Below are 13,710 nucleotides of genomic sequence, written 5' to 3' on the forward strand. Positions count from 1 at the left end.
CCATGGAGGAAACTCCATAGTTAAGCGAGCTCAAGCTGGAGTAGTACTAGGATAGGTGACCTCCCAGAAAGTTCAAATGCTTCACCTTTGTGAGCATCACCTAAATCCAATGAGTGCTAAGTGTTCCATTTATTTTCATGAAAGATGGATTCATGTGAATCACTACTTATGAAACATGGGTCAATGAGTTTAACTCAAAAACTACACAATTAAATCTTGATAGCAATATCACAATTTGACTTCCTTTGGAAAATATCTCCTACTTATCATTTGATGAGCTTAAGGGGTTTTCTAATGAATGGTTCATAAGGCACAACACTTGGTGAAGGTGCTACAAATGGGGTCGCAAGATGAGTGGGTTTAACCATGAAGAAACTCCATAGTTAAGCGCACTCAAGCTGGAGTAGTACTGGGATGGCCGACCTCCCAAGAAGTCCCAGTGCTTCACCTCTGTGAGCATCACCTAGATCTAATGAGTGCTAAGTGTTCCATTTATTCTCATGAAAAACGGATTCATGTGAATTACTACTCATGAAACATGGATCAATGAGTTTGACTCAAAAACTACAAACTAAAATCTTGCTAGTAATATCACAATTTCACTTGCTATGGAAAATATCTCCTACTTATCAATTGATGAGCTTAAGGGGCTTTCTAATGAATGGTTCATAAGGCACCACACTTGGTGAATTTTGCAGATGGGGTTGCAAGCTGAGTGGGTCTAACCATGGAGGAAAATCCATAGTTAAGTGCGCTCAAGCTGGAGTAGTTTTGGGATGGGTGACCTCCCAAGAAGTTTCGATGCTTCACCTTTGTGAGCACCACCTAAATCCAATGAGTGATAAGTGTTCCATTTATTCCCATGAGAGACAGATTCATGTGAATCACTACTCATGAAACATGGGTCAATGAGTTTGACTCAAAAACTACACAATTAAATCCTGATAGCAATATCACAATTTGACTTGCTTCGGAAAATATCTCCTACTTATCAATTGATGAGCTTAAGGGGCTTTCTAATAAATGGTTCATAAGGCAAAACACTTGGTGAAGGTTTTGCAAATGGGGTTGCAAGCTGAGTGGGTTTAACCATGAAGAAACTCCATAGTTAAGTGCACTCAAGCTGGAGTAGTACTGGGATGGGCGACCTCCCAGGAAGACTTGGTGCTTCACCTCTATGAGCATCACCTAGATCCAATGACTGCTAAGTGTTTCATTTATTCTCATGAGAGACGGATTCATGTGAATCACTACTTATGAAACATGGGTCAATGAGTTTGACTCAAAAACTATAGAGTAAAATCGTGATAGCAGTATCACAATTTGAATTACTGTGGAAAATATCTCCTACTTATCAATTGATGAGCTTAAGGGGCTTTCTAATGAATGGTTCATAAGGCACCACACTTGGTGAAGGATTTGCAAATGGGGTTGCAAGGTGAGTGGGTTTAAACATGGAGGAAACTCCATAGTTAAGCGCGCTCAAGCTGAAGTACTACTGGGATGGGTGACCTCCCAAGAAGTTTCGGTGCTTCACCTCTGTGAGCATCACCTAGATCCAATGAGTGCTAAGTGTTCCATTTATTCTCATGAGAGACGGATTCATGTGAATCACTACTCATGAAACATGGGTCAATGAGTTTGACTCAAAAACTACACAATAAAATCCTAATAGCAATATCACAATTTGACTTGTTGTGAAAAATATATCCTACTTTTCAATTGATGAGCTTAAGGGGTTTTCTAATGAATGGTTCATAAGGCACAACACTTGGTAAAGGTTTTGCAAATGGAGTTGCAAGCTGAGTGGGTTTAACCATGGAGGAAACTCCATCATCTAGAGTAGTAATGGGATGGGTGACCTCCAGGGAAGTCTCGATGCTTCACCTCTATGAGCATCACCTAGATCCAAAGAGTGCTAAGTGCTCCATTTATTCTCATGAAAGACGGAGTCATGTGAATCACTACTCATGAAAAATGGGTCAATGAGTTTGACTCAAAAACTACACAGTTAAATCCTCATACTAATATCACGATTTGACTTACTTTGGAAAATATCTCGTACTTATCAATTGATGAGCTTAAGGGTCCTTCTAATGAGTGGTTCATAAGGCGCAACACTCAGTGAAGGTTTTGCAAATGGGATTGCACGTTGAGTGGGATTAATCATGGAGGAAACTTTGTAGTTAAGCGCACTCAACCTGGAGTAGTAGTGGATCCTGGCGCTTCACCTCTGTGAGCATCACCTAGATCCAATGAGTGTTAAGTGTTCCATTTATTCTCATGAGAGACGGATTCATGTGAATCACTACTTATGAAACATGGGTCAATGAGTTTGACTCAAAAACTACAGAGTAAAATCGTGATAGCAGTATCACAATTTGACTTGCTGTGGAAAATATCTCCCACTTATCAATTGATGAGCTTAAGGGGCTTTCTAATGAATGGTTCATAAGGCACCACACTTGGTGAAGGTTTTACAAATGGGGTTGCAAGGTGAGTGGGTTTAACCATGGAGGAAACTCCATAGTTAAGCGCGCTCAAGCTGAAGTACTACTGGGATGGGCAACCTCCTAGGAAGTTTCGGTGCTTCACCTCTGTAAGCATCACCTAGATCCAATGAGTGCTAAGTGTTCCATTTATTCTCATGAGAGACGGATTCATGTGAATCACTACTCATGAAACATGGGTCAATGAGTTTGACTCAAAAACTACACAATAAAATCCTGATAGCAATATCACAATTTGACTTGTTGTGGAAAATATATCCTACTTATCAATTGATGAGCTTAAGGGGTTTTCTAATGAATGGTTCATAAGGCACGACACTTGGTGAAGGTTTTGCAAATGGAGTTGCAAGCTGAGTGGGTTTGACCATGGAGGAAACTCTGTAGTTAAGTGCGCTCAAGTTGGAGTGGTACTGGGATGGGTGACCTCCTGAGAAGTCCCAGTGCTTCACCTCTGTGAGCATCACCTAGATCTAATGAGTGCTAAGTGTTCCATTTATTCTCATGAGAAACGGATTAATGTGAATCACTACTCATGAAACATGGGTCAATGAGTTTGACTCAAAAACTAAACAGTTAAATCCTGATAGAAAATGGTAGTTATCAAATTGTAGTTTATTTAAACTTTATATACAAGCAATAAATTGTAGAGTATCTCTACTAATGCAAAGTTGAGACAAAATAGAAAGTTGAAATCATGAGCGAGTAATTTCATGTACATGTAATTTCGTATTGTGTCATCTCCACTTTTCTAAAGATTCTGATAAACTCAAGCCCCACATATAAAGGTTTTACCGTTGGTAAAGCATTGTGATACGTGTCACTGTCATCTCCTCTTTCCCTACATTTTTTATCAATTTGTATAATTCTTTAAAAAATCTATGTATGTATATATACATATAGATAATATATAAATGTATCCAAACACATCCAAAACCCCAAAAAAACATGCATCCATGTATCAGGTTCTTGTATGCTTATCTATACCCAGATTCAAACCAATAACTTAGCTTGAATAGTTAGGCAATACCCTTGATTGACTGATTGAGGAGAATGTTTCAAAATATAAACATTGGTCAAAGTATTGTGTGGCATTGCTCATATTATGAATAATAATACCATGTCGATTAAAAGTTGTGTTAAAGCTCCTAACATCCTACAAATCATGTTAAAAATTCCATTCTTATACGAACAGCATTGTCTAATGTGCATACTCATACATCACCTATAATGGCTACCTCTACACAACATATCAATCCTACACATGCTAGCCTTGGAGGAATCCCTATCAATCAAAACTCCTACATACCTCCTTTCGTTAATCTTTAGCAACCATCTCCTTTACACACTTACCACAATGTTCCGCTTTCCTACTCCAATGCTTCATTCATTTCTCACAATGTTACATCTCCTTCGCTATCAAACATGACCAATATTAAATTATTTGCCAAAGCTACCATCATTAACCTAGCTCAAATTGTTTCATCCTTACAACAAAATTTGGCTTCCCATAATCCAACCCGAATTCAACATTCCAACATGTGACAAAGCTAGCCCACTTTCCCATGACATTGTCTATAGTTATACCATTATCCACCAATGCATGGAAATTTCTCAAGTGAAGCTACACAATGCAAAAGGTGATCCCTTGATTCGTGTAAAAACATTTCAAACCTTATGTAGTGACTTCTCAAACGATAAAAGGCTCATGGCCAAATCGTTTGCTTGCACCTTTCGAGATAAGGCCTTACAATGGTAATGTTATTTGCATCTTTATTATTGACACTTTTCAAAAATTGGCTAATCAATTTATACAACAATTTCATTATAAAGTTGATCCTCAAATTACTTTGAATGATGTGATTCAATTGTAAACAAGGAGTTAAAGAGCAAGTGATTGATTTGATTAGCAAAAATAAATGTTTGCATGCTCAAACTACTTATCATGTGCCTAATTGTGATCAAAGAATTTTTTTTCTAATTTGCAAAAAAGACAATTAGAGATAAGTTGTTATTTTGAAATTCACATCCTGTACACAATTACATGCAGTGCTTCATAATTAAACGACTGAGAAGTAGAAACAACAAATATAAAGTAAGCTTCTAACCAAAATAACCCCGAACATTGCCAAATAACTAACTCCAATGCCCATTGTGAACCAGAGTTGTAGAAACCTGTGAAGAGCAACAGACTATTACAAAAAAGAAAAGAAAAAGCAAAAATAAATGCATTTGACCATTATTGTTGAATCAAATATAATGTGTAAATGTTCATCTATTTATAGACAATTACATAGCTATATGAATAGATAGATAAGAATTAAGATTGAAACTTCACACAATTGATATATAGATTGACAACATACTTCGAGTGTTGGCGCCCCATAGAGTACAATCTTTCATTGAAAACTGTAGTCTTGAAATCACAATACCTACAAAAGAAATTCAAACATGTTCAACTAATTGTAAATAAAGTTTAAAGAAAAGAATTAGAATAACTTGTAAAGAATTGGAAGAAAAATATACAATATCACAGTTAAAGAATAAGGAATTTATATAACATACCTTAGTTATAAAAAAATATATTTAAAAAACACACACACACACAAAGAATAGATTAGAATGAAATTATTTTATTTTATTGAGAAAAATTTACAAATATAGCTCATTATGAGCAGCTGAGTAAATGAGACCAAAATTTGTTCCTATAAAGCATTAATATTAGATAACAACAAAGACAACAACACAAGAAGAAACTTATTGAAGCCCAAAAATCACAGGCTTAGATTCCCATATAAGATGAGAATTTCACTTGAGGAATTTCGTACTTGGATCTCCAAAACAAGAACCCAATGATTTAGCTAACTGAGCCTATATAAAGTCCCTATAACGGATTTTACTCTCAAAAGATTTCACCTTCTTATTCTGGGTTGTTTCATTTTGCTTAAATGAACAAAAATATTTTTCTGGCTTACCAATGTTAAATAGATGTTAAGGCAGATTTATTTGCTCAAAGAGAAGTAATTATGTGGTAAAACGATGATAATATATTTAGTTACAAAATAGATATAAGCTGTAAATGTGAACATTCCGTTACAATGACCAATGCAAAATGCATGGATAGAAGCATCAATTCCTGTTTTTTTCGCAGAAGTTCAATTCTGGAATCACATATAGCAGCACTTGGCAGTAACACAGTAGCAAATATGAACCATGACGTTGCATTTTATCCTTCCAATGTTCCCCATCATGAATCTCTCGCAGGAATGTCCAGTGTTGCCAAAATGTTGTTTGTTTCCAGAAACACATGAAGGCAATATCCCTCATATTCCAGAAGTCTCCCCATTGATATGTCATCAATAATAAGTTTCAGTACTTTGAGCCAGATAACTTCAGAAGGTCACTCAGCATAATGGTTTACAACTTTCATGCCAATATCATAATCAATCCAGCTATGATGTCATGAGGAATATACTCCCAGACTGGATACATAGACTGTTAATTATCCAGACAAGGGACAAAACCTGGTCCCCGTCAACAGAGAATCCCAACAATTATTCCACGTTGCACATTGACATGAATGATGTCAATACTATTCTCTATTCTGCATTGCATTAGTACTACAGACATAAGGAAGCCAATATAATATGTCTGCATTGGAATTTTCAGAATATCACCAATATATGTGTGTGTGATCTCACGATCAGCGACTTGCAACTTTTGCCAGACATCAACAGTGATGATGTTTGGGCCAAGAAAGTAAATTGCACCTTATAAACTCCATGTATTATGATTCAGTAATGAGAAATAATTTACCAATTAGAATCAGTACAACTAATAAAATAAGACTACAGAGTAGATTCTTCCGTGTGGCAAAAAAGGAATATATCTGTGAAACATGAGAACGTGTCCTGAACACTAGAACCCTGCATTATCGGGATGAGGATGTCCCTAGGACAAGGGGACAGGGACAAGGCATCCCCCCACCGCCACCATTTTGCCACCAGAACACTGAGATGATGCAGCATCCAGAATGTTGTGGGAACGCCCAAGCATCTCTTGACCATCCGAGGATGTCTGCATGTCCCTCACAGTGGATGGCCAAAATTTTGGATTTAAAAAAAATTGCATGTTTTCAAACTTTGTTTTGGATTCTCCATTCGTACCATAATTAGTGCTGGGTCCCGGTAGGCCCTCTAAGCCTGCATGAGTCCCTCCAAGCTTCATTTTATTCACAATTGCAGTTTTGATTGTTTGCTACAGAAGATAGAGAAGTGTGAAAAGGAGAGGAAAGAGTGCTTGGAGAAGTGAATGGAGTAAGTGCAAGTGAAAGAGGAGTGACAAGAAGCAAGAAGAAGAAACAGATTTTACACATTCTTTGAAGAGATTTTTCAAGCACAATGCAAGGTGTTTTAGTTTTATTTTATGATTTTCATGTGTGATTGTTTTTGTTGTTTCAATTTCTAAATCAAATATTATGCTGAATCTTGAGGGAGAAACAAAAAGAACATTCTGATTCTTCATTATGCCCTTACGATAGATTTTTTTTTTATTTTGTATAAAATTTGACATTTGTTAAAAAATTAAAATAAGATAAAGTTTCAAATTTTTTAAGTAGGCTGAAACTAAATGCTTATTGAATTTATTTTCAGTTTTCGAAATGCAGTGTCACTATGAGCTCTCATGGTCATGATATGAGCAAGGATGTGATGGAAATCCAATCTCATGGTGCAAGTCAATCAAAATATGAACCTGAGCATGAATTGGGGGGGATGAGCATAGGCCTAACCCACAAAGGCCATACTAGTTCCATGGCTAGTGCACCAATTGCTACAGATTAGCCCTCTCAACTTTTGTGTAGTCTACTTGGGGTCCTTATGATCCCAAGTCCCCTCTCAAATAGTTTGCAACAAGAATAACAGCCCCAATGCCAATAGGCGGTGGTGCAGGGAAATGGAAATGCAACATTTCTAATACAAAATGATTTGGGAGCAGTAGTAGAGTTAATGTGCACTTCCTCTTTTAGAAAGGAAAAGGTGTGAATCATTGCAACGTTTTGCAAGAGACTGAGATTATCCACTACAAAGTTGAGTTCAACAAGCTTTGATGTGTTCCTGAAAACACTACAACTAAAATGCCTACTAATTTGTCTAGTAAGATTCGGGTTTAGACCATTTAGGAGATGCAGGGGCAGCCACACGTTTCTACTTGTACATTGTATCAGAGATGCGAGAACGATTTCAGGGTCAGCCTCACGACCATCGTCCACTCGTAGTCTCTTGGCTGAATCATGAGAGAGTAAGGGGGAAAACATGACCCAAAGTAACCCCATAGCTGATTCATTAATGTGCACCTCAAGGATTAGATAGACGATGCCACTGGCAATTTCTTTGTTGGTGACATCCCATTTCATATAGCTCAATCTCCGTTTTTATAAGGAGATGATGTCGATCTTCTTTTTTATCAGGAGATGATGTTGGTCTTCTTTTAAATAATTAACTAAATTGAGGACCACAATCTTGGATAACAACTATGCTAAGATTAATGTTTTAATGGAGAAAATAAAGGATATTGGGCTAGGTCTAGATGCAGCACAGTTATAGATGGGTGGACGGACATTAGCCATCGTCCACTCACCAACATCGTGGTTACATGTGCAGAGGGCTCATACTTTCTCAAAGCAATCGATTGTTTAGGGCAGTGCAAAAACGTTGACTTTCAATTTGAGGTCCTTAGGAATCTACTAAGCAGGGTAGACCACAAAATGTGGTCCAAGTAGTGACAAATATTGCACATGTATGCAGAGCGGCAGGGAAGCCTATTGAGGCAGCTTATAGACATATTTGGTTGCACTCCATGTTGCATGAATGTCTGAAAAATGCACTCAAGAACATGGGGAAGATTGACTATATTAGTAGCAATGCAAGAGATGTGCAGATGTTCACCTAAAACCACTACACATCACATGCACTCTTCAAGAGCTTTGTGAAGGAGTTCTTGAAACCAATTGAGACATCCTATTTCATTCTCTTAGAGAGATAATTGAGTTGCAAGAGTTATTGCAACTCATGGATATGATGAATAAATGGGAACGGTGGGTTGAGGCCAAGACAAAGCAGGGGCAAAGGGTGAAGGAGATAGTGAAAACTGATGTATTTTGGAGTGATGCATAATACATAGTCTACCCTTGAGGTGTTTGAGTGCATCAATTCTATGTTTGACCAGATGAGGGTGGTTGTGCGAGCGGACCCCACTTTAGCATTCAACAATGAGCATATTTGGTCAATTATTCAGTAAAGATGGGACAAGTTGAACACTACCTTGCACATGGCCGCTTATGCATTGAATCTAAAAATGGTGCATGCCTAAGCCTGGTAAAATTACACCAATTCAAGATGATGAGGTAAAGCCAGTATTCTTCAAGTGTATTGATAAGATATATAATGCTGAAATTGTTGGCTAAATTTGCATTGAGGGAACAAAATTTGCCTCTCTTAGGGGTTATCTGAATGCAGAAAGAATGCATATAAGAACTATGGCGCAAGAGGACCTGATTTCATGGTGGCATCGTCATGGAGCACAAAAATCAAAGACTACAAGACTAGTCATTCATCTACTATTGCAGGTTTCTAGTTCTTCGCCTACATAGAAAGGAAAGGTCCTCTCATAGTCCACAACACCACCCATTTGTTTTTGGGTCTGCATATGGTGACAGTGATATGGGACTACCTCATACTCCTTGTAGAAGACACCTAACTGCGCTACAAATGAGATGTACATACTCTACATCCTTGTGGAATTTGAACTTGTGACCTCTCTTTCAAGTGTACAAGCTCTCCACCACTAGGTCAACTCAGGCATAGTGGTCTACTTATAGCTTCATCTATTCTCTTAAGAGGAACATACTTACCTCTAGGAGAGTAGAGAAGCTAGTAATTGTACATAATGCCTCACATATCATTGACTGTAAGGCACGTGTGTACAAGGAGAGCCCAAAGACACAAAGAGATGTAGAGTCTACTTATAGCTTCATCCACTCTCTTAAGAGGAACATACCTTTAGGAGAGCAGAGAAGCTAGTGGTAGTACATAGTGTCTTGTGTATCATTGACCGCAAGACACGTGTGTACCAGGAGAGCCCAACAACACAATGCAATGTAAATCCATAGGAGTTGTCACAGATTGATGAGGATGAGGACAAGGTGCCTTCAGATGTAAGGTTGGTTGATGTTTGCTTGGCAGATCTTGACTATGAGGAGTCCACTAGTGCTAGTGATTACGAGCTTTACTTGACGGATGATTATAGGCCACCTTTCATTAAATTTTGACATTTTATACTTGTTATGAAATCATGCTACTAATTGTAATCATCTTTATGATATTTTTTATAAATAGAAATCTTTCATTCATAGGTTCAACAATTTCATTTTTAAAATGAAATTTTATTTAGTATCTAATTTCTAGTTAGTAATTTAATATTCAATGTTCTAGTATTTAGCATTTGGCATTTGCGATTTCGCTATTTTATTTCTTCTATTGTTATACATATTTTCATAACTAGCATTTCAAGTACTATATGCATAGCATATACTATATACAACACCATCATCCCCTCGATGTCCTCCCCTCATTGTCCTCAAACTTAGGCCATTTGTCCCACCATCCCAGAAACATATCCTAACATCTCCCCTTTCCCTCATCCCCAACAATCAGTGAAACATTGGAATATATACTTAGAGTCGCATAATCAATCTGAAAAGGTCCAAGCTTGTCAAAAAGGCTGTCACAAACACTAGAAAGTCAAAAATGATGAATTGGACTATATGAAAAACCCCTACTCCTTAATACTCCAACATTCTCTCTCTTATTGTAAAATCGTCTCCATTAGAAACGAAGGTCATGCACAGTCAAACTTAATAGATAATCATCAAATATTCTATTTCTAGCACCACTAAGAAACTTTAAATGGTTTCTCCAAGAATCATTTAGGCCAGATAGTTGCACTATCAAAAATGAATTTCTCAACTACCCATTAATATAAATTTGAGAAAACTCTCAAAACTACATTGAAGAGAAATTATTAATTATTCCATAACCTTCACCAAACCTGAGAGCAATAATATAATACTGTTTTTTACATTTTCAGTTTATTTGTTCTTGTACAATACTTTTTAAATTCAAATAATTATTTAATATTACTGATTTGGAAATAACATTAAATAATTTATTTATTTCCTCTTTTTGATATATCTGAATGTTAAGGAATTACATAATTATTATTTATCATCGGTGGGACATTATAGCTTATGACCACAGTGTTTCTAGCCATGGGGGCAGCAAGACAATAGAGAACATGTTCGGGGGATGACAGTCTGGGGGTCATTTTATGGGGAGGGCAGTGAGACGGCAATCTCAGGGCCACTTTTTGGGGATAGCAATATTTCATAAATTTTTTAAATATTAAATATTAAATATTAAATATATACATATGAGTGTGTCTCATGATATATATATATATATATATATATAGAGAGAGAGAGAGAGAGAGAGATTTCTGCACGTTATGAATGGCAGTATAAACACAATATAACATGGCAGTGGTAAAATGATGTTGGATGATATATGTAGAACCCTGCATGGAAAATGCACCCTTAATCTTGTTTGCAACTGACAATTATAACTGACTCTAATACCATATCAAGAGTTTTGATATTTGGCATTCTTTTGAACAATGAAATCAGAAATCTAAAATATTAAAGTTAGTGTTAATGGATTAACCATTATATAACTTAATATCATTAACTATGAATCTGAATCATGATAAATGTATTGTGATTACACTACAATTGTTGTTTTTACAGCTGCCGTGATTAATATAATTGCTGTTATACAGATGTTATGAAATGTTTGTTGCTTTTTTTTTTTAGCTGTTATGATTTATTAGTGTCTATTTTTTATGTTATAAATGTTTTTTTATTATTAAAAAACTAAGTTACCATTTCAGATGCAGATTCCGGAAGCGGATAGGGGATGTGGGGATATAAAAAAAAATTTGGATGCGGATGCGAGAGGAAATGTGTATATATATGCAAAGAAATGTAAGAAATATACAAAAACAAATCATTTGATAGTATGACTATGATACTTAACCCTTTATCAAAATTCAAGATATTTCAAAATTCATATGATATATCAATATGTGCTTGTCCAACATAAAATCTGAACAGAATTACATTAAAGTTTTGGCTTTCCTGGTTCACTGTTTAGCAAAACTTTCTTGAAGCCTGAATATGGAATATATTGGTCATTATTAATTTCAGCTTCCTATAATCTGTTCTTCGATTTTTGCTTCAGAGGTGCAGCATGAATACAGTCCCTTGTTTCCATATACTTGCTGTGGTCTTAAAGTTGATTCTAATGTAACTCTGTGATTGGTTTTTTCCAGATTTATACTCCTACTGACACAATGCTACTGCTTTATACCCTTTGATTATCCTAATGCAAGTTCTGATTTAATTTTAAATGTTGTGCTTTAATCATATGGAATGTTTATCCAGTGCCTTGGAGTTTGGGTCAGACAAACTAATACTAAATATTAATAACCGTAAAAGGAATCAGTCCGATGGTCCATAATGTTCCGTAATTGCAAAGAGACATGATGCCAGAGTGGCTTTTGTACATCCACCATACTTTTAGCACATATAAGATCATTTGTAACATATTAGGATGCTGTGATCAGTCTTCATGTTTTGTTCGCTGGGCCTGTGAATGCGTCCGGAAGCCCTGTCAAAGCTGGCAGGAAGCCAGCCACAGGCTTCCAAACGCATCCGGAAGCCTGTGACTGGCTGGCTTCCTGCCAGCTTCCACTGGGCTTCTGGACGCATCCAGAACCCGTTCGCATCAGAATCTGCACCCAGGGGTTTCCAAGAAGAATCGGTAACTTAGTAAAAAAAATTAGTTTGAAGGAGAAGTTGGGTCATCCTTGAGACAGTTGAGGAACCTTTGAGATGTCCCCAGTTGCCTTGGAACATATCCTGCTGTCCCCGGTTTTAAGGATGCATTAGCGGACATTTTCACAGTTTCTTGATTTGCGGAGGGGGAGGGGGGGGGAGCAGCTAGGGGATATCCCCTTAGTTTCCCCATTCTTGAAACACTTCAAGGGATTAGAGGATTAAACAATGGTTTATAGTCATTATAGGATGCAAATGAAAAGGAGAAAAATGCAATGAAAATTAGTGTATTGATGATTTTGAATGTATTGTTAATCAAATATTTTACAGTGTTGAGCTACTACAGTTCCCTGTAGCAATCTAAATCGTCAGCTACAGTAAACAAAGCATTGCACCAAACAAGCAAGCTGTGCAAAGACTGTACTGCATTTGCAAGTTTTATGCTTTTAATACAGATTACAGTTGAAATAACACTGGAATGATTTCCTACGGAAGATGTTTTGTGGTGCGAATCTTCCAGAGCAACCTAAAAGATACAGAACATTTGACATTTTGAGGATTAATTAAGTGATAACAAGTGTAAATACAAGCATATGAATTAGGAATTTTTCCCTTAAAATAAGTGTAGGGAGTTTAAGCTTTAATTGGACTTTGGTTTGTGGATGTGAGCCCTCATGTCCTACTATAAGTATCTTCCACTGGCCATATCCACAAATGCTCGGAACCCATGTAATGGCTCCAATAATCTATAAAATTCCAAAAAATATAAAAGTGCAGGGCTAATTTCATTTTCTGTAATTCAAACGTAATACCTACAAGCACCCAAAATATGATCAATGGTTCTGAAATATACTACATAGTTGAAAAAAATCATATAATGAGGAACTCAATTTATGGGCACTACAGAACAAACAAAATAGCTGAGCACACCCTTGGTCTGTAACCTAGCGCTCAGAAACAAAGAGAAAATACACTACAAACCATAAAGCTAACCTTACAATCATTTCTCCATGACAATTACCATTCAACATCCATTTCTTTAAGGATGTGAAAATCCTTAGCAACATTCTGTGACAAACCTCTGCTATCAAAAACACAGAATGAATTATGAAAACATAAATAATTTCATTAAGGAGTAAAGATAAAACAGTTAAATCTGAGTGTTCTGCCACAGTCAAAAGCGGTGCCCTTCTCATTTTGGAGAGACGCATCGACCAAACATTTAAAATTTATTATGTTTGTCCCCTTACCTCT

At 36.6% G+C, this 13,710-nt stretch overlaps 1 protein-coding gene across 3 annotated transcripts in view; it reads right to left on the bottom strand.

Moving 5' to 3' along the window:
• The window catches only part of LOC149568823 (Peptidase M50 family protein), a 58,983-nt gene that overhangs the window by 12,639 nt on the left and 32,634 nt on the right, over nt 1–13,710 (bottom strand). For all 3 annotated transcript variants that reach the window (XM_089821701.1, XM_089821703.1, XM_089821702.1), the window contains exons 2-3: nt 4,874–4,939; nt 4,616–4,682 (exon numbers count right to left, since the gene is read on the bottom strand). In XM_089821701.1, the coding sequence (XP_089677827.1) occupies nt 4,616–4,682; nt 4,874–4,939 (133 nt within the window). The remainder of the gene's footprint in view (nt 1–4,615; nt 4,683–4,873; nt 4,940–13,710) is intronic.

This window comes from Cupressus sempervirens, chromosome 3 (genome assembly GCF_028749045.1).
Source record: "Cupressus sempervirens isolate cs-2001-9-10 chromosome 3, ASM2874904v1, whole genome shotgun sequence".
NCBI classification, from domain to species: Eukaryota; Viridiplantae; Streptophyta; class Pinopsida; order Cupressales; family Cupressaceae; genus Cupressus; species Cupressus sempervirens.